We start from the raw sequence: 23,871 nt of genomic DNA, 5'->3' as shown, positions 1-23,871 counted from the left end.
CAGCATTATGTCAATAAACTGACATACTACAGTAAGGATTCTATTTGCAGTTGTTTCTGAATAAATTAGATAATAAAGACACAAATCTGCTCAATAAGACACCATTGAACAGTAAGGCACAGATTGCAAACGCTGGATACCTGTATACTTTAATTGCATTCTGGTAGGGCAATCTTTATAACAAATGTATACTAATTCATTTACTGGATCCAAAGCAACTTACATCACTTCTGTTTTTGGCATTAGATTTTGCTAAGGTGATATTCATGGCATCTGGGATACTTGTGAACTTAATAGTATCTGGGTGCTGCCGGTACTTCTTTTCACTTAGTATTTCAGAAGCTTTCTTGTTCTTTTCAGACTCCAAAGATCCCAAAGGACTCCATCCAATGCCTCTGAGCCACTGCAGATCTGACTTGTACAGATTCTGGTAAGGAATAAATAAATAAATAAAAACCATAGTATAGATTCTTTCACTGCCCATGTATTAAACCGTATTAAGAGACTAACTGGCGTATTATCCTCAATTTGAACTTCAGTGCTGTCAAGAGTGAGTTATTAAAGATACTTTTCAACAAGTAGTTAATATTTTACATAAAATAAAGAAAACAAACTCAGAGAAGACTTACATCACTCTGCAGTTCGTAGACCCTCTTTGCTTGGGTGACATCATTTTGGTCTGGTAGACAAGTCCAGCGGTGTAGCATGTGTTTGTAGTCTACATCACTAACCAATTCTTGACATTTCTTAGCCAGAAGGAAGCCTAACATATCCACAGGCATGTTAAACTTTGTCTTCCACTTTTCAAAATCTTTCTTATACTCCCTCTCGCTCTGCATTTTAGCTACTTGCATAGACCACATCATCTTCGGATCATCCTGTAAGCTCCGGAATCCAATGTGATGTCCCTGCTGCTTGCGGTAACCCTCTTTGTACTTGTACTAAAATTATAAATATTGTATTATTGAAATGCAGTAAGAATCAGGCAGTGATAAAATGTATAAGGCAAATATATTCACTCAGTTCAATGCTCCTCATTACCAATGAAATAAGCAACTTGCTATGGCATTTCATGTAAAGACAGCAGCCCCTCAATTCATGTGCATCATTTGTGTCTGTGAATGTCTTCCCTGGGAACAAACTGACTCCCCTGGAGAGGAAGAGTGCATGGCTCTAACAGTGGTCTCCTGTGCCACTGATGTATATAGTCACAGCCCAAAGGCTGTCACACTGCACTATTTTGATAAATAAAACAATCAGCTTAAGCATTGACCACGTGTCCAATGACTGATGAAATCTCCTCCATAAATACAGGAGTTGATATTAATATCAAGTTATGGAAAATAACAACAAGACGTGTCACCATATCTACTTCTGAGTTGTAAAGAGGATTTCAAAGTAGAGGCACTGGGACCAACTTCCTGATGCACTGAAGACATAACATCCAAAAGAAGCAGACAATTCAGTTCAAATTGCTCCTAACTTCCTATGACCAGCCACTTCATGGATGGACCACAATCTTTTTGAAGTGCCAAAATATAAGAATCACTCTCCTTAAAATGTTGTCTTCACTGACAAAAATGGACCAGGAATGTTTTTAAATGTTTTTATCAGCAATTTTTTTGTTGTTGTTTTTTAAACTACAAGTCACTCTTTTACAGAGGGGTCCACATAAGAGTGCACTTCAAAAAGAAATAAATGTTGCTTACGTCGCTTGCAATGTCCCTTGAAGCTTTGGCAGCTTTCACTGAAATGGCTTCAGGTGTGAGGTCATAGCCCTTCTTAATCATTTCCTCCCAGCCGAGCTTGTAATGTTTCTAAAATTGAGAACAACTTTGATTAAAAAGCCTCATTAATACATACGCCGCCTTCTACTTCGATATTTATTTTGAAATGAAAGAACACCTTGAAATTGGAAGTAGACTAATTTAACATTAGTTTGAAATGTAAAAGAAAGCATTAAAAAGCTCTACCTGACTGTAGTTTGCCTTGTTCTGTTTTGCCTGTAGGATGTCTGGTGTATCTGGCATCACGTGAACTTGAGTTTTATCCTTTTCCCAGGCCTGAGTATAAGCATGCTATTGAAAAAAGGACCATCAGATTATTAGTATAGGTGACAAAGGCCAGCTCTTACAGGGTTTTCACCCTTCTGTCTGCACACTTTGATTACAGATGGGTAAAAAGCAGAAGATGTTAACTTAGATTTATTTTACTATGTGATGACTCAATCCAGAATCGGTCAAATCAGGATCCAGTCTTGCTTTCGTTGAGGCTTACCCACCAAGATTTAACATCAGTAATTGCCATGTAAGTATGAGAAAAATAGATGCTGGAGAGGTAGCAATGAAAAAAATGAGCAAAAGACTGATTTAATCAATGCCTCTTAGCAGTAACTGAGTATTTCAATTCAGAAAAATTTTGAAAAAGGAGCCATCTTTCAGCAATAGTCATTTTTCCCTGGGGTAACACTGCTACGTAAAAGTAGTGACAGAGATTTATACAAAGTTTATTAGTTATATACGAGTGTCTGACAAAATTCCCCATAAAAACTCACTTTATTCATTATATCTGCGTTGTGCTTTGCAAGAACCATATCCATGGCATCAGTGTGTTTTGTAAAAGAAAACGTGCTGGGATGCTGTCGGTATTTCCGGTCACTTGCAATTTCTGTAGCTTTCTTAGATTTCTCCACATCCAGAGAACCAACAGGACTCCAACCAATACCTTTGAACCATTCATTGTAATCTTGTTTGTATTCATTCTGCCAGCCAGGAAACAAAAGCGAAGATTACAACTTACAAATGGCTCACACTAAATTATTTCTTCTTTCCAAAACACTTAAAATGAGGAAACAAAAAAACAGGTACAGATGTGAACGATAATGAGAAAAAAGAAAACAGAAACTTACATTACTTTGTATCTGATTCATGTTCCTGTACAATTCAAAACTCATTGCATCTGGCAGAAGCATATAGTGGTGTATCAGTCGTTTGTAGTTTGCATTGGTTACACGATCTTGTGCCTCCTTAGCTGCCATGATACTGAGTGAATCAGAAGGTGTTTGGTAATGAGTCTTGCTTGCCTCGTAGGCCTTCTTGTATTCACGATCAGACTGCATCTTAGCCACTTGCATATAATGGACAAGTTTAGGATCATCCTGAAGGCTGCGGAAGCCTACAAGCTTTCCCTTGTCTTGCTCATAACCTAATTTGTATTTATACTGTGCAGAGAACAGAGACAGAGATTTTAGTCCTACTTCATTTGTTTAACAAGCAATATCTACCTTGTAAAGAAAAAAAAAATAGATTTTTTACATTATTAAACAAACACTAAGAATATGAAGGTGGTAGTTCTGTCTGCTTCTCATCACAATGCTTAACAAGCATCAAAATTCTATGAGGGCCCCATCAAATCCAGTATTCATAAAAAATTTTCTTGAGAAATGCAATTTCCATAAGCTACTTTATTCTGTTTTTGCATGGGGTTCAATGCAGCTCGGGATGCGCTTGCTTTCTAACCTCATCATAAATGGTACAACGAGAATATGAAGCAGACTGGCAAAAACCCAAACCAATACAGTAGATCTGAAGGTAGTCCTTTGGAAAACATGAACTTGTTCTTTCTACACTAGAGCTTAGGGATAACCTTATTAGCTCTAAGATGAACTATCACAAGCACTAGAAAGCAGGATGCCTCAGCCCACACTGCTCTCTGTCATTATGTTTGTACTACTACCACTATTCAGCTTGAGTAACGACCTTAGTGATAGTCTGAGCCACGATCAGAAAACCCGAATTTGAATCTAAAGACTGGACATAAACCAACAGATCAGTATGGCACTTCCATGAAGTTAATTTGCTCAAATGAATCGTGATTTCAAGATACACAGGATCTTTTTGCATTTGTTTAATTAACAAAACCACTGGGTTATTTCTTAAATCCTTCCTCAATCTCTAACCAGCTCTGGACCATGGACTTCACAGACCAACCATCAGTTCCATTTTCCTTAACTACTTAGTACCTGGTGAGAACTGAGGGACTGTACAGCCCTCACACTTAGAGCAGTGGTGGAGCAAATTGATTTTTCAGTGGCTGCTCCATCTCATACGTCGCCAAAAAAGACAGAAGGCTAAAAAAAATAACGTGTCCTTAAGCCCTAATTTCACTGCTCTCCCAGGCTGGTTTCACCACAGGAAAACCCTTGTCACTGATACACAAAGGATTTCAGAATGGTCACGATTCCAGAAACTTGTATTCTCTGCATTCAATTTAAAGATGAAACTTAATAAGGCTATCACTAAAAGAACATCCCAGAAGCAAGAGTAATTCAAAGCTATATTTGTTCTTTTCCAATTCTTGCAAGACTAACGTGTGTATATCTTTCTCCTGAGAGTCTTCCATGCATCTCCTTACCCTCTTAATGGAGAATCTGTACTTTAACCATGCTAGGAAATGCATTAAAATATATCAGAATTATTACAAACAAGAGAATAAACAGTCTTCATAGAACTGGCATATTGAGTTGTGCCAAGAAAACGAAATTGATTGCTGTTTTTTTTCCAGAACTTACATCACTAGCAATGTCCCTTGAAGCTTTGGCAGCTTTAATAGGGATAGCATCAGATCTGAGATCGTACCCCTTCTTTCTGGCTTCTTCAAAAGAATGCCTATACATTTTCTGTGAAAGGAAAGAAAAGACATCCCTTAAAAATGCAAAATACAAAACATGTACTTAAAAAGAAGTTGCACTGTATACATTTTATATGTCAGCCTGAGACACAGACTATTCATATGTTTAATATTCTTTGAAAAGCTGTTCAAGCCATTCAGGCACACAAAAACATGGATTCGCCTTCAAAATTAACTCCAGTCCTTAAATTTACCAATGAATGCACCTGAACTGCACTACAACCAGTAGAAATACCTGAAACAAAAGAGCAAAAACCTGCATTTCTTTCACATGTGCACAAAAACTGGTGAAAATTTGCATCTAAAAATGAGATTATTTATTCATATGCAAATAAAGATGTGTACAGTTACAGTTTTTATTTAGGATATGCAGATTTAGCAAACAGCTACTGAGAAATGGTCTATGATGTTACATGAAGAGTAAGTTCAACCTCCCAGAAAGAACTCTGAATCCACTACAAAACGCTGTGTATTAGAAAATAAAATAATAAATACAGAAACAACATGAATGGTGCTCAAACTGTATTATCTTGTTAATGATTATTAAATTTTAATGACCTACATGAATGCTACATAACCTGTCCATAAATACTATTGCTTTTTCTTGACAGCTTTTGGTATTTAATTTCAGGGAAGGACAGTGAGAAAAGGAAAATAGCATATTGTAGAACCAACACAGGTTAACAAGGTCAGTATTACAGAAACTTTCCTACGCTGTTACTTATTTCTAATTTAAATATAAAAAAAAAAGAGCAACTTTTTACAAACAGTACTCACATCACTTATATTAAATGCATTAGCTTTCGCTAAAGCAAACTGTGGAATATCTGGTGTTATGTGAACCTTCTTCTTATCCTCTTCCCATGCTTGTTTGTATTGGTGCTAGAAGAAAAAAGCAAAAGTCACCTGTTTACCAAAAATTTTTAACTGTAACTACTTTTAAGTATCACCTTTCTCTACAGTAATGCAATTGTTAGTATAGTAAGACCACCCACATTTTTTTTTACCTAGCTCTTACAAAGATAACTGTGCAAGACTGCAATAGAAGTTGAAGAAATACCAATCTTGTTACAATATTTTACTGCTTGTCTCTTGTCCAGCAGTGTGTTCAAGCACATTCAACAGACAACAATAGCTATCAAAGTCACGTCAGAAGGTATAAAAAGAAGTGTTAAAAGGATAAGCTAATAACCTTCCAAGCAAGGTGGCTAACAGCCTATCTCATATATAATAAGCATCAATTGATGGAGAAATCCTCCTTATCTTAGAAGAAGTAAAATGTAAAGAAAAGGCACCTAATACTCAGGTGATCCCTCCAAACACAGTGCACATGAACATGAGACACTTCTAAAGGACAGCAGTGGATTCTGTCAGTTCAGCAGAATTAGAAAATCAGTATCTCAATATATAAGAGCACTATTGTTAACCAGCAATTCCACAGTGATATAATAGGCATTGGATAATACAGACTGTACAGACCACATGTTTAAAAGTTTAAATGCTGTTTTCAAAAGGGACTCACCAATATTTTCAGCCCATAACCTTAAACTATTAGAAGTCTACAATCTGTAATGCTGAGTAGACCTTACGAAGAAATTATCAGGGTTATGCTGTGCTTTAAGATACAGCCTGGCTCTATTAAGATGAAATACAGTGACGGTCAAGCGTTTTCATTAGCTGCCCAAGCTGACAAATGCAGAAGTTATTAACCCAAAAGACTACATCAGGTAGAACTGATACCTCATTTCTGAAAACTTAAATAAGTTGTGATGAACATTTCCTCACCTCATCCATGATTTTAGCGTTATGTAAAGCTAAGGCCATATTCATGGAATCCACAGGAACAGAATACTTCAACTTGTCTGGATGCTGACGGTATTTCTTTTCACTAAGAATTTCCATGGCTTTCTTGTTCTTCTCAGCCTCCAGAGAGCCCAGTGGCATCCATCCAACACCCTTCATACTTTCATCATAGTCTGCTCTGTATTGATTCTGGAAGCAGAAGAAAGTAATTAGATGCACATGTATGTCTGAAGATGTTGACACATCTTCCTGTATTTAATGTATAATGGATTTTTAATACACTTATTTTAAGAAGAATCAAACGGTATCAAGATACATCCAGTGTCTTTTCAGGAGTTCTTCTTTAGTGCATTTATAATAAAATAATAATAATATTATATATATGTGTGTGTGTGTGTGTGTGTGTATCTTCTCTAGAGTCTAAATATCCCAGAAACTCTGAGAACTCAGCTACAGAGCTGTTTTTCTTATTCTTCTTGGAAGTATAAGATAAAACTTAATGAAAAGTGAAGCTTCTCGTTGCCTTGCCCTGTAGAAAAGGACAGCTGCTGAGGAGTGGTAGGATGTATAAGCAGCTTGCATCCATTTCACTCTATAAACATAATTATCTCTGAGCCTGAATTCTTTTAATGATAAATGTAATTCAATATTTCAGAGTCTTCAAAACATACCATAGCTATCATTGTTGGAGGTCTCATTTTATTTACAACATTTTAGCATTTAACTGAACTATTTTCACTAAGAAAAATCTTCTATTTATCTTACCATATTCTCTCATAAACTAAACATCATTGTACTGGCAAAGCAAAGGCTGAAGAGTCTCTCACTTACATTACTTTGTATCTGCATCATGTTTTTGGCTAATTCAAGACTCATAGCATCAGGTAAAACATTGTAGATATGGATCAAGTTTTTGTAGTTTGTATTTGTAGCCACTTCCTGTGCTTTCTTGGCTGCCACAACGCTGAGCATGTCAACTGGAGTATGGAAGTTAGTCTTTGCCTTCTCATAATCTTTCTTGTATTCACGATCAGATTGCATCTTAGCCACCTGCATGAAGTGCACCAGCTTCGGGTCGTCCTCAAGGCTGCGGAAGCCAATATGCTTTCCTTTTGCTTTTTCGTAGGCTAGTTTGTATTTATACTGAGAGCAGGAAAGAGAAACAATGACAGAAGAAAAAAAAAAAAAGCACATTATTAGGAGAGCAAGTACTGCAAAGGCTTATCGCAGCAAACATGTAACTGAAGCCATATTTGGGTATAACAGGGCAAAGTTCTGACTGGTTCTGAAAAGATTCCGAATGCTGCTGACAAACACACTTACATCACTTGCAATGTCCTGGGAAGCTTTGGCTGCTTTTATTGGAATAGCATCAGGACGCATGTCATAACCTTTCTTCTTGTCTTCCTCCCATCCAGCTTTGTATAGTTTCTAATTTAAAACAGAAAAGAGAACAGGTACTCTATTAGGAAGGCAGAAGTACTGAAGTACTCCTAAATATTTTCAAAAAAGACCTAAGAATTACACCAATTTTTTATCTATGCAACAGACATTGAATGTCCTCACTGAACACAGCAACGTACATTACTCATTGTGATCTGGTTCACTCTAGACTGCAGAATTTCTGGAGTATCTGGCATAACATGAATGCTGGTCTTCTCTTTATTCCATTTATCAGTGTAGAGCCTCTGCAATTACAAAGACATAGCATTGAAATTACACTTACAAAATACAAGTTTGCTTCTGTTTTGCTCGAGTGCAGTAAATAATATTTTACAGTACAAAGTCGCATAAGCACTAAAGATAACAAACAACTGCAGGGTGCCAACATTATATTCCTCATCTTCCTTTAGTATTTCATTTGAGAAACTTGAAAAGTACCTTTTGATAACTACTAAATATTTAAACTGAAAATTTTAAGTCTGCAGCCTTCCCTTCTTTATGTATATCCTTAAATGCAAAGCACAGGTGGTTCTTTTTCCATGCACTCTCTTTCCACAGCAAATGAAGAATAATTTCCAGTGGTGTTTGAGGTAATTAGAAACAAACTTAAACAATTCCCAGTTTCTTACTGATGCTTGCAAAAGCACACAGAATTTTACAGGATTTGGCTCAGCTCACTATTAACACTACTTTCTGTAGAAAAAGAGCAAAGGTTACCAAAGCACTAAAAATCTGCACAGGACAGTTTTGATCATAGGCACAGAAGTGAAATATTTAATCTTTATGAACTTGAAATGAAACTCTCTTAATTATGCTTACAGTCTGAGGCTTCTGTTAACTCTTAGTGTCCAATGTTGACCAACTATACCAATGTACCCACCGGAAATTCTTACGAGCTCTGTGGGAATGCAACTGTTGCACATTTTGCAAGATGAAGACCCATGGCTTAGCTGTGATCACCTGAACAAGCTCTCACCTTATTCATAGTCTTGGCATTTTGTTTAGCTAGCACTTGCTCCATTGCATCCAGTGGAATAGAGTACTTCAGCTTGTCGGGGTGCTGGCGATATTTCTTTTCGCTGAGAATATCTGAAGCTTTTTTGGCCTTTTCTACATCCAAGGATTGAATCGGCAGCCAGCCAACTCCTCTCAGCCAGTTATTAAAGTCTGCTTTGTACACGTTCTTTTAAGAAATAAACAAGGCAAAACAGCGAGATGAGGGAAATCAGAATGCCCATACATACAGAAAATAAACCAACACAAACAGATGAGGCCTTAAACCTCCTCCTGGCCATTCATTTTTAAGTAGAGTTTACAAAAGCTTGCCAAAACCACTGATGTTTTCCAACTACTCAGCAAAACACTAAAAATCATTAGGGATAAAGAAACTATTTTCACTAACCCAACATTCAGAACTCACACCACGTAACAGATGCACAGACTTTAACACAAACTTTGAGCTGTAAACATGAAAAACTGACAAAAACAAACTCAGTTTTTTTAATGACACTCTTGGTTAATCAGCTCAGTTCAGAGTGGAACTAATTCACTGTGAATCTTTTTCTAAAGCTTCTGCTTGGTGGCCTGGTTCTATGCCTCCTGAAGAGACACCATTTCTATTTAAACATACTTTATAAAGTGGCTTTTATAGCAGATAAAGGTATGAAAATGCTGAAAAAAAGTGGAACAACGTTAGAAATATGAGGGAGTTGATCAGATCTGCATCAGTGAAAAAGTATACAAATGATCTGTCACAGGACATTAATTTGCTGAGCAGTCAAATACATGGAGACGCAAAGAAAGTTATCTAAGTTCCCTAGAACTTATCAACTGCACATACTTACAACAACCTCTGGAAAATATCCAGCTCAAGACCAGATCACAATCTGCCCTTAATCCGATATACCCTTAATCTCATTTTCTAGCCTTGAAAGGTTAACACTGTGACACAGTAATACTGAACAGAAAAAAGTGAGCTGCTTAACCATTACATACATCGCTCTGAAGCTGCATCACGTTTCTTGATAGCTCCAGATTCACAGAATCAGGCAAGAGAGTATAATGGTGAATGAGCTGTTTATAGCCCATGTTTGTAACGGCCTCCTGAGCTTTCTTGGCAGCCGTCACACTGAACATATCCAGGGGAGTGTGATATTTGGTCTTGGTCACTTCATAATCCTTCTTGTATTCACGCTCTGATTGCATTTTGGCCACGTTCATGTAATGAACAAGTTTGGGATCATCCTGCAGGCTGCGGTACCCAAACTGTTTGCCTTTATCTTTCTCGTACGATTCCTTGTACTTGTACTAGAGACAAAGCAAAAGAAATCTTTATCTACTTTGGAAATACAAAACATACAATTGATAACTTTAAGACACTGAAATTCAAACAGAATTCATTTCCAGCCTTTTACAGAAGTTAGTAAATTTATTCCTGCGTTTCAAATCTCCTTTCACAGCTTGCTTCAGATGGCACACCAAACTTTAACGTGGCCAAATGAAGCTGCCTGAGAAGAGCCAAGTATTTGTACAGTTCATGAATGTCAGACAAGTAGATGTACAGGTCTTCACACGTACAGGTCTGTTCAAATGGCAGCTAAGAACACAGCTTAGATAAGCTGTCACACAGAAACTATCAAAGAAGCTGGCGGACTTTAAGGGTATATAACACAGCCCCAGCTCACCAGCAGTCACATTAAAACATAACTCCAAAGAAATACCTTTTTTTCTTCAGGTTCACATGAACACCTGAATTTTCTTGTACCATCAGAATCTCAACACCCGGTGTCAAGTGTTTATACATATCATTACACGTACATAGCACATGCTCTGTAGCATGATGTGCTCCAGAAAGAAGGCAACAGACTTTTGCACTCCTCTTATGCAAAACATACTTACATCACTTGCAATATTTCGAGATGCTTTAGCAGCAATAATAGGAATGGCATCTGGTTTCAGATTGTATCCTTTGGCAATGGTTTTTTTCCAGTCTGCTTTGTAGTTAGCCTTATGGGAAAAAATAGGTAAGTGAGGAGTGTCACAGTAAGAAATATTAACATGTCTAAGTCTTAATTTTTATTGTATTAATGGTGATCAAAACATCAGTCTGTGCAATTGCAAGGAGAAATGCTAACCTCTACACAACCTGCAGCTGTATCACGACAAATTTACTACAACCATAGTTCAAGACAATCAGTTTAATGCATGTAACTAAATCTTTAACTCAGTTTTTTTTCAGTTTCCATACAGAACAACTCAATCAGCAGAATTTTTGCCCTTTGTAACTTTTTCACTTCCTTTTTGACTTCACTGAACCTTCAAGCAATTTTTTTTCCTATGAGCTTCAAAATCAAGACCTCTGGTTTGAAGGAAGCAGCCTGGCTGATTTCTAATTAGGGCTTAGAATCTGGACAGACTAACAGTATTCCATGGCTTTTCAAAGGACGGAATGAAAGGATACATCTATTTCTAATTTTAACTCCTGGAGGCCTGATAACGCCACCAAAAGATGTATCATCAGAATGGTAAAAAAAATATCAGTGGAGATCCTTACATTCTTGGACAGATGCAAAACAGGAGTGCAAAGCAGTCAGACTGAGAGCTGAACAACAGGAAAAAAAGCATTACTTCTTTACGTTTCTCGTATTTCCTTTGAAAGCTCAGCAGCAGGAGGCAAAACACACAGAGAAGCTGCACTGCTTTCCTCTGCAACACGTTTTGAACAGTAAGGAACGTTAGCTTCCAAACCCATATGCATTTGAATAATAAAAGTCATGACCTTATCCTCAGTCAGGCTCTCCCACCAGTCTGCCAACAGATCACTGAAATGCCTTCACGTTCAGCAGTGCTCAAAGACACAACTAAACATTTGCTTAACAGGTGTAAAACCCATTGACTTCTACAAGTAGTGGCTCACCTGAACAGAGAGCTTGCACATTTCTGTATTCAGTATCATAGCATGAAGATACAAAAGGTCATTTTTCTATTAAGAAATGATGAATTTATTATTGAATGCATTATTGGTTGCATACTCACATCACTTAAATTGAAGGCGTTGACCCTTGCTTGAATAAACTGAGGGACATCAGGATCAAGCTTGTATTTGTGCTTTACTTTTTCACCCTCTTGCTTATATGCTACCTGCACAGCAAAACAAACAAACCTCTGTTAATAAGAACACAGCAAGTAATATTAGTATTAACAAAGAGACAAAACAACTGCCCTTAATTCCTACCAACAAATTACAATTTTACTATTTGTACATTTTTTAAACTCTACAGTTTCTAAGATGGAACATCAGATAGAAGAATCATAACCCATGGTAAGAAATAAAACCTTCATATTGCATCAGTAACAAACAATACTTACATCACTCAGTTGCTTGGTGTTGTGCTGAGCTAGAACCATTGTCACTGAGTCTGGCACACTGGTAAACTTGATGGTGTCTGGGTGCTGACGGTACCTCTTCTCATTTAATGCATCTCCAGCCTTTTTAGCTGTTTCCACATCCAGAGAGCCGAGAGGACTCCATCCAATACCCTTGAACCAACTGTTATAGTCTTGTTTGTATACATTCTGAAGGACAGAAAGACAACATGAACCAAGATTATCCCACAGAACTGTTTAAGCAATTGTCACAGAGCCTCACTCCTATGTTCTACATTAGCAGGAATATCTTATAAATTCTGAAAGGGAATAACAAATTATTATTTTTTTTTTTTCCATTTCTGTCATTTTGTAAGTAAGAAAGTAAGCTACTGTATTTTTTCCTCCTCATTTATTTCTCATAAACATTAACAACTTTCAGTACTTACTAAGCTTCTTTTCTCCTACCCTTGTGAAAAATTCCACCAATCTCCAATCATTAATAACTTCTAAACTAAAATAAGGTGTTCACTGACCACAGTTCAATCTGGTCTGTGTTCCAGCAGTCTTTATCAGAGCTGGTCTTTTACACAAAGGTCCGCAGAGCAGAGACTCAATTTTTTTTCCTCCTATAATTCCTTCCCCAGTGAAATATGCAGAATTTACATCTAGAGGCTTCAAATAAAAAAATCTACCCAGGCTACAATTGAGCAGGTAATACACAAAGTATCAATATTGACATTGAGATACAGTCAGCAAACAGCCTGAATGCAAGGATATTACAGACATTTCTAAACTCCTTCCACGGTCTAAATTTAAGAGCAGCCATTCTTCACAGAAATAGAGAGAGGGAAACTCCACAGCATCCAAACAACTGTAGAGTGCAACCTGGTATGCTCAATCATTTCAAACTCTGCATCTGCAAGAACAACCAAGACAGTCCTGCAAGAAATCTCCTATGCTACAGATCTCCAGAGGAGGTATCCCTGGTATTCCTGGTATCCCTAATGCAACCAATAGCTAGTTTGTTCCCTCCATCATGCTATTGGCTTGCAGTCCACCTACGCTACCACATCTGTCTCACGCAAAGACAAAACAGGGAAACTTGAAAGTCTTAAAGAATAAAACCAAATTATGTTAGTTGCAAAATAAAAGCTCTCTGAAAAAATTTTAAAAAGAAAATAAATTCATTTGCTTGCCATATTCCAAAAAGCTGCTCTTCAGAGACATGCCACCATCAAAATCCTTTTGAGTGCGACTCACCTGGAATGCGGTACTTCTAAATTCCACCAGCTGATACTTAAAGCTTCTAATGCTCGTCCCCAGGACATGATGAAAACAAACCATTCCCATACAGTGATGGCAACTTTCACTGAATAAAAACACCTATTTTATGTTTATTTGTGTAGGAAAACATCAGTGAGACAGCAGCCACTGAAATACTCACATTGCTCTGAATTTGCATCATGTTCTTTGCAAGCTCAACATCCATAGCATCTGGCAGATACGTGTAGTGATGGATCAGATTTTTGTAGTGGGCACTGGAAGCTACGTCCTGAGACTTTTTTGCAGCCTGGATACTGAAAGTGTCAGGAGGTGTGTGATAGACAGTCTTGCTCTTCTCATAGTCCTTCTTATATTCACGATCAGACTGAATCTTTGCAACATGCATGTAGTGAACGAGCTTGGGGTCATCCTGCAGGCTTCTGAAACCAACCTGTTTTCCTTTAGCCTTTTCATATGCTTCTTTGTATTTATACTAGAGTCAGAGAAAAAGAGATCAAATATATTGTCACATAGCTACTCATGTCTAAACTAAAAAAAAAAAAAAAGAGAGAGAAGAAATCTGTTATGACTTTCACTGGGAAGGAAAAGTGCAACCTGTTCAGGAACATTAGCCTAAATAGCATACACAACAATACCAGCTTTTCTTTTTCCACCATCTAAGGCTACACACAACAGGTTATACACATAACAATGATTCACCAGCCACAGCTTTCCTTGAAAGGAAGTGAAATCGTTAAAATTACTGTGCTGAGAGGTGCATGAAAAACATTAAAACAATTGAGACAATCCATCTCTCTCACTTGAATAGCAAAAAGAGCACAACTGAGAAGCTTCCTCTCCTTATCCGAAAGCACCGAATCATAATCTACTTCATCAATTTGTGCTACATGGCTTCCAATTCATTTATAAGCTGTACTCATTCACCTACCTCAAAACTACCTCAGTATATACTGTCTCACAGTCTAAGCAGATGCTAATGTAGCTAATACACTGGAAATCTGTCAGCAAATGACTGCAAGAACTACTGATTTCATCTCTCCTGTGAACAGTGGTTTATGAAACACAGTAACACAGCACAGTAGCAGCTGCTTATCTAAAGCAAATATGATTAGAATAAAAGATGTTTTACACAAACCAACACTTTGAGAAGACTGAGAATGTCTTTCTCACATTAGTGACTCTAGTGAGACTCATGGAATATTTATGGTCTACCACATGGCATGGAGTGGTTGACATCTTTACTAAATGCCTAAAACAAGTGTACCTGGGATAGATACTTACATCACTAGCAATGTTTCTTGATGCTTTTGCTCGAGTAATTGGAATAGCATCAAGTGACACGTTGGTCCCTTTAGCTATTAGATCGTGGTAGTCCTGTTTATAATAGGCCTAAAAAAGAAAACCAGTATTATTCTAGAGAACCTACTATTCAAATGAATTATAAGAAAATAAAAGCTACACAAAAGCTACTCCAGACAAATCTTTAGTATGAGATGCTTCCTTTAGTGTTTATTACTTCTTTATTAATTAAACTAAATTAATTACATGATTACACGAGTAGCTGGGATTTGCTTGGAAATTCAAACGATGCCAAGAGTGAAAAATTACAGTGATATGATTATAAAGAATTGTGCATCAGTGAAAGAAATCTGCAATATGAGCACATCTGTAAGATCCTCAAAAATTCAAGAGCAATGTGTAAAACATTAGAAAGTCATCACTTACATCACTGACATTTGCAGCATTGTATCTGGCTTGGATAAACTGTGGGACATCTGGGGGGAGAGTGTATTTATGTTTCACTTCTTCTCCGGAAGATCTGTAGAGTTTCTGTAAAATACATCATACAAAAATAAATTCTTTCCTTGTACAAGCAGCACCAGTTCACTGTGAATCAATTGAGGATTCAGGTTTGATTTTTGCAAATGTATGTTGCCACTTATCTCATAAAGATGGAGACTGCACTTTTCATACAGGATTATTGATCTTATTGATGGAAGAAACAAGCCCTAAATGCCCCGTGCAGTCCTTCGCTCAGAAAGATCTTTACTCAGGGCTCTGCAGCACAGCCTTATGAGGAGCAGTCAAGGGAACTGGGATTATTTAGTCTAGAGAGGAAGAGGCTCAGGGATGACCTTATTGCTCTCTACAATTCCTGCAGGGAGGTTGTGGGAGGTGTTGAGGGGATGAGGAGGGGGTCAGCCTCTGCTCCCATGTAACTAGCAATAGAAATAGCTGAGCCAGGGCAGATTCAAATTGGATGTCAGGAAATACTTCTCCAAGGGGGTGGTCAGGCACTGCAATGGGCTGCCCAGGAAGGTGGGGAAAGTCACCGACCCAGGAGGTACTGAAGAAACATTCAGATGTTCTACTGAGGGCATGGTTTAGTGGGGAATATTGGTGATAGGTGGAGGGTCAGACTGGATGGTCTTACAGGTCTTTTCCAACCTTGGTGATTTTATGATTCTATGACATTTACACCTCCTTAAAAAAAAAAAAAAAAAAAATTAAGAAGCCTGATTTCCAGGAGGGCTTTCACTGGAACAGGCTTCATAAGTGTCCTTGTCCATGTCTGTGCATACATACACACCCATCTTCACCTATACTTTCAATTCAGGAATTGTCTTAAAATTGGAAAGTGGCCGCAGTGCAGAAATGTGTGGTCTCAGAGTACAGTGACATGTCTGGTATGCTCACTTACATCACTCAGCTGCTTGCTATTGACCTCTGCTTGCTTCTGCACTGGAGAGTCAGTCACTTGAGTAAATTTGATCTGATCAGGATGCTTTTTGTAGGTGTGCTGAGGGTAAATAATAAGAACATTCATTGTAAGTGTACATAAGCACATCTTCCTGTTAAATAAGACACAGTGATGTAGCATTACTGGGGATAGCTGGCAGTTACGGTGTAGATAAGCACTGTCCTGCACAATAACTCTGATGTTACTTTTTAACACAATCAGAGCCCAAATAAACTTTTAAAGTATTTTAAAAGTATAAACACAAAATATTTGAAGGTATATAAATATTACCACAGACAATAAATGATATGAAATATAAAATATTACACATAAATACATATTTTAAAATACTTTCAAGTATTAATAATTACAATTTGTACTAATAAAGTAACCACAGTATGTTGAAGTATTTTAAAAAGCTTTAATGTAAAAATATGCTGACTTAAGCAAGTAGATGCTTGAGGGTCATTGTTTGTTTTGTTACTGTTGTAATTATTTGGTTCTATTTGTTAGATGCTGTTATAACTGTCTTGATCACTAGGTGTCACAAAAGACTTCTAAAATACAGGTGAACATGGCTTATGAAAGTCACTATGCCAAGAAAACCACACTCAAAAATTAACAGGAATCACTGTAAACTTTCAGACATCTCAGAGCAGATGCCCTGCATTTAACTGGCTATCTGATAACCACTGCCCTATACTTACATCTTTACACTGCTCTAACTTCTTAATAGCTTCATATTCTTGAGTTATGGTCTGAGGGAAGTAGCATTTTGTCTTTTCTTCCTCATAATCCGCTTTGTAATTTTTCTAGGGATAAAATGAACATTCCATAAGAAAACAGAATTGAGCTTTCTCCAAATTAAAACAGGATGGCAAGAACAGAATGACAGCCACACTTACATCACTCTTCATAGCTTCGACTTTCATACAGTGGATCTGATGCGGGTCCTCAAAACTGCCCAAATAGTGTCCCAAGATATTCTTTTGATAAGCATCTTTGTATTTCACCTGGAAAAACAATCACAAGCTGATAAAGAAAAGCAATCAAGAGTGTCAGTAAGGAAAGATAAGAACTCAGCAACACATACATCACTGAAATTCTTCAGAGCACTATCAGTCTGGAACTTTGGTGTTTCACAGTAGTTTATGCTTGTTCCTTTGGATTGCTCATAGGCTTCTTTGTATAATTTCTGCAAAAGAAAATAACATTAGATATAATATAATATAGATAATAATAGATATAATAACGATAAGAAAGCAGACTGAACTGAAATGCACTTACAATATAAATTACAACGGTGAATATTAATTTTTAATTCTTTTTAGTGGCTTCTAGGATTGTTAGGAAAGACATGAAGGTTTGACTCATCATTTCTGAATGTCTGATGTTGAGCAATATGAAGTGTCTTTCCAAACAGATGAAAACATCGAGAGAGTAATCAAGAATGTCAATACATTCCTGAAGTGGTATCAAAAATAACAGTATATGTGAATACCTAGGAGTGTATATTTTATCACTGCAGGAAGCACTTGAAGTTCTAAGCACTAAGGAAGAACCCCCACCTTCTGACCCATTTTTCAAAGGATTATAAAAGAACAATCATTAGCTATCTCCATAGCACATCACACTCAGCTGCAGGGAAATGACTCCTTACAGTGAAACCATTCTGGCCAGTAGGATCTTTTGAAAAATACTACATTTATAAAACTAAAAATACTGAGAAATTCAGTGGAGAAGTCAAGAAATGATCAGTTTGGGGTTTGGTTTACTGTACATGACTGACATCTGTGCTGCTATGCTTTGGTAATACTCACGTCACTTAGGACATCTCCTGCAGTCTTTAATTGCCTCAGCAATGGGTTCTCTGTAGCAGGAAGCACATTATAATCTGCAACGGCTTTGTTCTTTTCGTAGTCTGCTCTGTATTTTATCTTTCAAAAATAAAGACAAAAATAATTAGGTTTTTAAAATCAATATTAAAAGCCAAACTCTCACTAACTTATATTGTCTTGAAATTTTCTGAAAGGTCTCCACCTGCTTTTAACTCATGACTCAGAAAGGCAAAGGACCTTGAGAAGCACTCAGATCACAGCAGTGCAGGGATCACCAGCTGAGAGGTTGAGTTGAAAGATAATTGACAGCTATTAATTAGATGTCCTGACCTTGCCAAGCATACTGACTTTTTAACTACCAGTTGACATATTAGAATAACTACATTCTTAAAAGCTAACGACAGAAGATTATCTTCATCTTTGCTGATGCAAATGCTGTTACAGAAACTGCAGAAGCCAAGCAAATCCAGCATTCCTAACAAAATGCCAGTATAACATCAATGAGATACACTGAGAAAGCATGAATAACTGAAAATATGAAACCAGATTCAGCTAGGTTAACAGTATTGATCTATTCCAACTAAAACCAGGTAACATAATACAGTAAGAGTAAACCAAAGCAAACTCCATCTCCATAAAAGAGAATACTCTACTCCACAGGTACCATTGCAGAGGATCATAAGCATGGGTAGGAATCACTGAAAGCTTTGAGGTGGCAGAGACACAAGAACACATCTTTTGCACAGAAGAAAATATTTCTGACAGCTGACAAAACAGCCTCTGCAAAAACTGTACTGACTTCAGAACGACACTCCAGCTCTGCAGATGGGAGCAGGCAGAAGGACGTACCTTACTGACATTCTCCGAAACTCGCTTATTAGCTTCATATTCTGGAGTTTCAGTCTGCATAAAGTAGATTTGGTCTTTCACATTTTCAAAGTCTTCCTGGTATTTTTTCTGTTAAGAACAGAGAAAAGCAGGTATCAAATATACCAAACGTATCAAATGCAGCAGCATTATAAATTAGCCATCCATTAAGAAGCTTAAATAGAAAAAGAGAAACACAACAAGAGATGGAGGAAAATTTGATCATTGTTCATTTCAAGGTCTTCTGAAGAACTGACTTACCATGCTTATGTTTTCTGCATTCATTTTTGCAACTGCAACGTCATAGCACGGAGTTTGACTCCACTTGCCTTTGATCTTGTTTTTATAGTCTTCGTGATAAATAACCTGCAATGAAATTTGAAAAAATAATACTTAATCTCCAGCTCCATTTTCACTTAGAAGTCTTCTTTTTAAAGGTGCCTCCTATTTTATATCAGCACTACAACCACTTTATCAGTACTGTCAAAACCACGTGAAGTCTGACCTTAGCATTCAGTTTTCACTTATTTTGCTAAGTTCCCTGACCAAAAAGGATGTACATATTAAATAAGTCATCTATTCCAAATGGTAAATAATAAGACTAATAAGATACACTCTCCGTGGGATATCACTACCAAATTCCTTCAGTTGTCTCACTATTCACACAACACTGGAATACAATATTGCCCAAAATCTGAACTAAAATTCACTGTCACTGCTTCTGAAACCTGTTATAGGACAGAAATGGAAAGTCCTTTCTATACATGGCTTTTCTGATACACGTGATTTCTATCAGACTAGGTTCAGAGTAATGGAAATCAAGTATAAACTGTTCAAACTGAAGTTTAAAGTGTTTGAACAATTACTTAAACAGTTACTGTCTGTTTAATTACACCAAAATCTTCCTGACTTTTCACTCAGTGCTCCAAAGGCACTTTCAACCACAGTTGCTCTCCTCATCACAGAAAGCACAACTTGGTATCACACTGATTAAGAATGTACATGTCAAAAAAGATTTTTCTGAATGTTACTGTTTGAAGATACATGTAGAGGTTACTGACTACGTTTTATTACTTTTCAAGAATAATCACACTGATCTTCTTGCTTCTCCCATGCAAAAAAAAAAAAATAAAATCTTGATGATAATTTAGCTTCTGAGCTACCTCAGGTACAAGAAATTTCCTCTAAACAACACATTACCTTCTGTCACCTTTCAGATGAGTTCACTAGATACTCTTATCCCTCATCTGACACAGCAGATAATATCCCCTATACAGCAACAAAAATCAGGCATGTCTTCCTTACCACAACTAAACTTCAAAGTGAACTAAAAACCTTCTGGCTCAAGAGTTCATATGACTTAGCTCCAATTTCTCCAGCAAAGTTGATCTTCCTCTATTTCACTTCACCTCCTGCATTCCTCAGCTGTTCTATTCCATGTAAAATGAACTGCTAGTCATGCCATACAGCTGTGGAATTTACTGTTGAATATTACTTGCTAATTCAGTGTGCAAATCAGGAAAGAGTTACTAATTTCCACAAGTACCCATGAACTTGCATGGGATATGTATGTGGACAATGATCTGACGCTGACAGTAACTTTTAAAAGGTTTTCTCTGCCGTCAACTTAGGCACCTTCAAAGATCAGATATCCAACTTAACAGCAAACTGGGATTATTCCTTGTAAGCAAGTAATTCATTTTGAGACCAGATGCATACTTGCGTTGCACTGTTAATTTTGAAGAGAGGAGTAAAATGGATGTTTTATGTTGCACTTTAAAATGCAATGCAGGAGATATTTTTTACAAAAGGAAGAATAGGAACTGATGCGTGTATGAGAGAAGCAGAAATGTTTTATGAAACCCAGATTTGCTGATAAGAATGAAATTTTGTCTTTCACTTGAGACTGGACAGGAGCTTCTGAGATGTCTTAAAAAGAAAGAAAACATAAAAGCTGGCTTTCACTCCTGAAAAAAATCAAAGAGATCTTGAGGTCTGGACTTTTCTTTTGCTCTCTGGTACCTTTTTTGCCTAATTCCAAAATGGAAATTTCTGTTGAAGGAAGAGAACTGCATTCTACTCACATCACTCAGCTGCCTTGTCACTTTCTTGGCTTGTTCCACATCAGGTGGATCTGGCAGAGAAGTATATTTAGATTTTCGTTCATCGTGCCCTTTTTTGTAGACAATCTGGAAATAGGAAAGAAGTAAACATTTACAGAAGCTGCCCACTGCAATAGTAACATCATCTTTAATCTTACCTCTGCTAATGCCACCAGTAACAAAAGTAGTTCTGTTCACAGAAGAACGATAATCTCTTTCAATCAATGTGTTCTGGGGGACTATGGAAAAGTTCACTAGGAAAGTTTTCAAGTCTACTACTCTGATGTTTGTGATAAATTGGACATCTGAAACCTTTATATAGGACCTAAAATACTTAGTGGAAGAGTTTTGTGTCTGTTTTCTTTTCCCCTTAGTATCAGCAAATAGCAATACTGAGCATAGCTCATGAACTACTGAGTTTTCTTATCATACAGATTTGCAGATACTTCACAGAGCCCAGCAAACAGGGCTACTGGGCTTACAGCCAACCCCGAGTGCTTCTCAACACATTCTGAGAGGTATCTGAGGTCTTACCAGTTACCTGAGGTCTTAAATTATTTCTTTCACTCATAATCCAACATTAAAAAGCCCACAGGTACACACTCTAATAAAGAGCGTTCACTTTTCTATAGAAACAGCACCACTCTCAGAGCTATCAGCGCACATCTATGCATATTCATCTTCTGTTCTGTTACAGAGTCCAGCCAGAAGCCTCTTAAGTTCACAGAATCACAAAATAGCCCAGGATGGAAGGGACCTCAAGGATCACAAAGCTCCAACCCCCTGCCACAGGCAGGGCCACCAATCTCCACATTTCATAGCAGCCCAGGCTGCCCAGGGCCCCATCCAACGTGGCCTTGAACACCTCCAGGGATGGACAGGGCATCACAGCCTCTCTGGGCAGCTGTTCCAGCACCTCACCATTCTCATAGCAAAGAACTTCCCCCTGACATCCAATCTCAATCTTCCCTCCTTCAACTTCAAACCATTTCCCCTTGTCCTGCTAGCAAGAAGCTAGTAGGACAGCACTGTAGCATGATCCAATTTTCAACCAGGCTTTGATACTTACATCACTCAGAACTTTTTGAGCCTGTGCCACCCTTCTGAGTTCTGGACTGTCATTGTACGGATAGAACAATGTTTTGTCTCCTTCCCAGTCTTCTGTATAGAGTTTCTTAGAACAGAAAAATGGCAGAATAGAGAATGAATTCATTTTTGTCTTGGAATGCTTCTTGAAGTCCATCTGACCAAATTGGTGATTCTTCTTACCTTACTGAACATTGCTGTATTTTTTATTGCATTTACAAGCTCTGGGGCATCAGGGGGAAGTAAGTACTTGTCCTTATTCTCCTCCCAGTTCTGTTTATATAACACCTGGACAGAAAGATCAGCAGGCTAGTTACTCTCTTATTAGAAAAATATTTACATTAGTTAATAAACAGCTTGATGGAAGGCTTTTTTTGCAAAGTGAAGGTATCATACTAATGACATTTAAAAATATGAATTGGAAACATTTAAGATATTTATAAGTGCCTTGATCAACTTATTTGGCCTTCCCCCCTGAGCTTCTAAACTGTTCTACAGACACTGCTTCAGTGTCCTGAAGTGAAAATCTTGCTTTTATCAGTAACTTCATGATCCATTAACGTTCATAAGCCTTCTGGTAAGCCACAACTCACCTTGCTCACTTGCTGAGAGACCTTCTTTGCATGTTCTATATCCCAGGCCTTTTCATCAACGTGGCAAATAGTTCGAGCAGCTTCCCCAGCCATGCGGTATTTCACCTAGAGCAGTGCACAGCAAACCACAGCTGTACTTACAGCTAACACTGACCAGTGTTCTCTTAAAGCAGAATACTGACATTTTAAAACTTGGTAACACAAAGATTCTGTATTGAGTGATTTAGGCATTAACCTTTACCATGGACTAGCCGTTGCTTAGAAATAACACCCAGAGAAACAAACAGATTTTGTGAGTTAGCTGAAAAAGAAATGCAGCTTTGAGACAACGTCATGAGCTGTGAATCCAAGCTACAGTGTAAGCCTATAATCTGAGTTCTTCCTAAGAGTGCTTCCACCTGTATGAGGAGATGGAAATCCCCATGCTATTTGATCTCTCTTAATTTCACAGTCCATTACCACGGACTGTACACCAGAAAGCAATACAGCAGTCACACCACCACAGCAAACCAGTAGATGGAGCACAAAATCATTCTAATGCTGTTACAACAATCCCAGCTTGACAGCAGGCTCAGTCAGCTTTAGCACAGGGATTGCTGCAACACGTTCCTCAATACATCCTAAGCCAGGTGTTGAGCAAAATGTAATGGCTACCCATCTCCTGCACACTGCTTAGGTGTCTCCCCACTCAGCTCCAGGAGTTCCTATTCCCAGAGATCCAATTCTCTCCACTTACTCTACTAAGAATTAAGATGCTTTGGATTTTAGTTCCTCAAATTGTGACGTGCACTATTAAAGGGAGACTGGAACTGCAGACAGAACCACATTTGATATCTACCTCACTGAGCTGATCCTGCACTTTCTTGATTCTCCGAATTTCTGGCGTATCAACTGTGGAAGCATATGGCTTTCCTCTTTCTTTATTAAACTTTTCTTTGTACTTGTTCTGAAAGAAAATAATGACAAGTGTGATTCAGACACATCCTAAAGCTCTGGCGGAAACGCAAACAGTAATTTTTGATGTATTCATCTGTTTAGTATAGGAGTTTGGGGCACAT

At 37.6% G+C, this 23,871-nt stretch overlaps 1 protein-coding gene across 1 annotated transcript in view; it reads right to left on the bottom strand.

Annotated features, from left to right (window-relative positions):
• NEB (nebulin) overlaps positions 1-23,871 on the bottom strand; it is a gene marked incomplete at its 5' end in the record, with an annotated part of 124,401 nt that overhangs the window by 92,895 nt on the left and 7,635 nt on the right. Inside the window, 32 exons of the mRNA XM_079538983.1 lie at positions 224-427; positions 630-941; positions 1,710-1,817; positions 1,974-2,078; positions 2,555-2,761; positions 2,909-3,220; positions 4,571-4,678; positions 5,467-5,571; positions 6,475-6,681; positions 7,324-7,635; positions 7,816-7,923; positions 8,076-8,180; positions 8,912-9,118; positions 9,931-10,242; positions 10,834-10,941; positions 11,971-12,075; positions 12,304-12,510; positions 13,748-14,059; positions 14,869-14,976; positions 15,313-15,417; positions 16,289-16,387; positions 17,035-17,139; positions 17,233-17,340; positions 17,421-17,522; positions 18,148-18,264; positions 19,015-19,122; positions 19,294-19,398; positions 21,117-21,221; positions 22,204-22,308; positions 22,404-22,508; positions 22,814-22,918; positions 23,652-23,759. Coding sequence (XP_079395109.1) covers positions 224-427; positions 630-941; positions 1,710-1,817; positions 1,974-2,078; positions 2,555-2,761; positions 2,909-3,220; positions 4,571-4,678; positions 5,467-5,571; positions 6,475-6,681; positions 7,324-7,635; positions 7,816-7,923; positions 8,076-8,180; positions 8,912-9,118; positions 9,931-10,242; positions 10,834-10,941; positions 11,971-12,075; positions 12,304-12,510; positions 13,748-14,059; positions 14,869-14,976; positions 15,313-15,417; positions 16,289-16,387; positions 17,035-17,139; positions 17,233-17,340; positions 17,421-17,522; positions 18,148-18,264; positions 19,015-19,122; positions 19,294-19,398; positions 21,117-21,221; positions 22,204-22,308; positions 22,404-22,508; positions 22,814-22,918; positions 23,652-23,759 — 4,929 coding nt within the window. The remainder of the gene's footprint in view (positions 1-223; positions 428-629; positions 942-1,709; positions 1,818-1,973; positions 2,079-2,554; positions 2,762-2,908; positions 3,221-4,570; positions 4,679-5,466; positions 5,572-6,474; positions 6,682-7,323; positions 7,636-7,815; positions 7,924-8,075; positions 8,181-8,911; positions 9,119-9,930; positions 10,243-10,833; positions 10,942-11,970; positions 12,076-12,303; positions 12,511-13,747; positions 14,060-14,868; positions 14,977-15,312; positions 15,418-16,288; positions 16,388-17,034; positions 17,140-17,232; positions 17,341-17,420; positions 17,523-18,147; positions 18,265-19,014; positions 19,123-19,293; positions 19,399-21,116; positions 21,222-22,203; positions 22,309-22,403; positions 22,509-22,813; positions 22,919-23,651; positions 23,760-23,871) is intronic.

Source organism: Tetrao urogallus, assembly GCF_951394365.1.
Source record: "Tetrao urogallus genome assembly, chromosome: 8".
Lineage (NCBI taxonomy): Eukaryota > Metazoa > Chordata > Aves > Galliformes > Phasianidae > Tetrao > Tetrao urogallus.
This window is presented reverse-complemented; position numbering and strand designations above follow the sequence as displayed.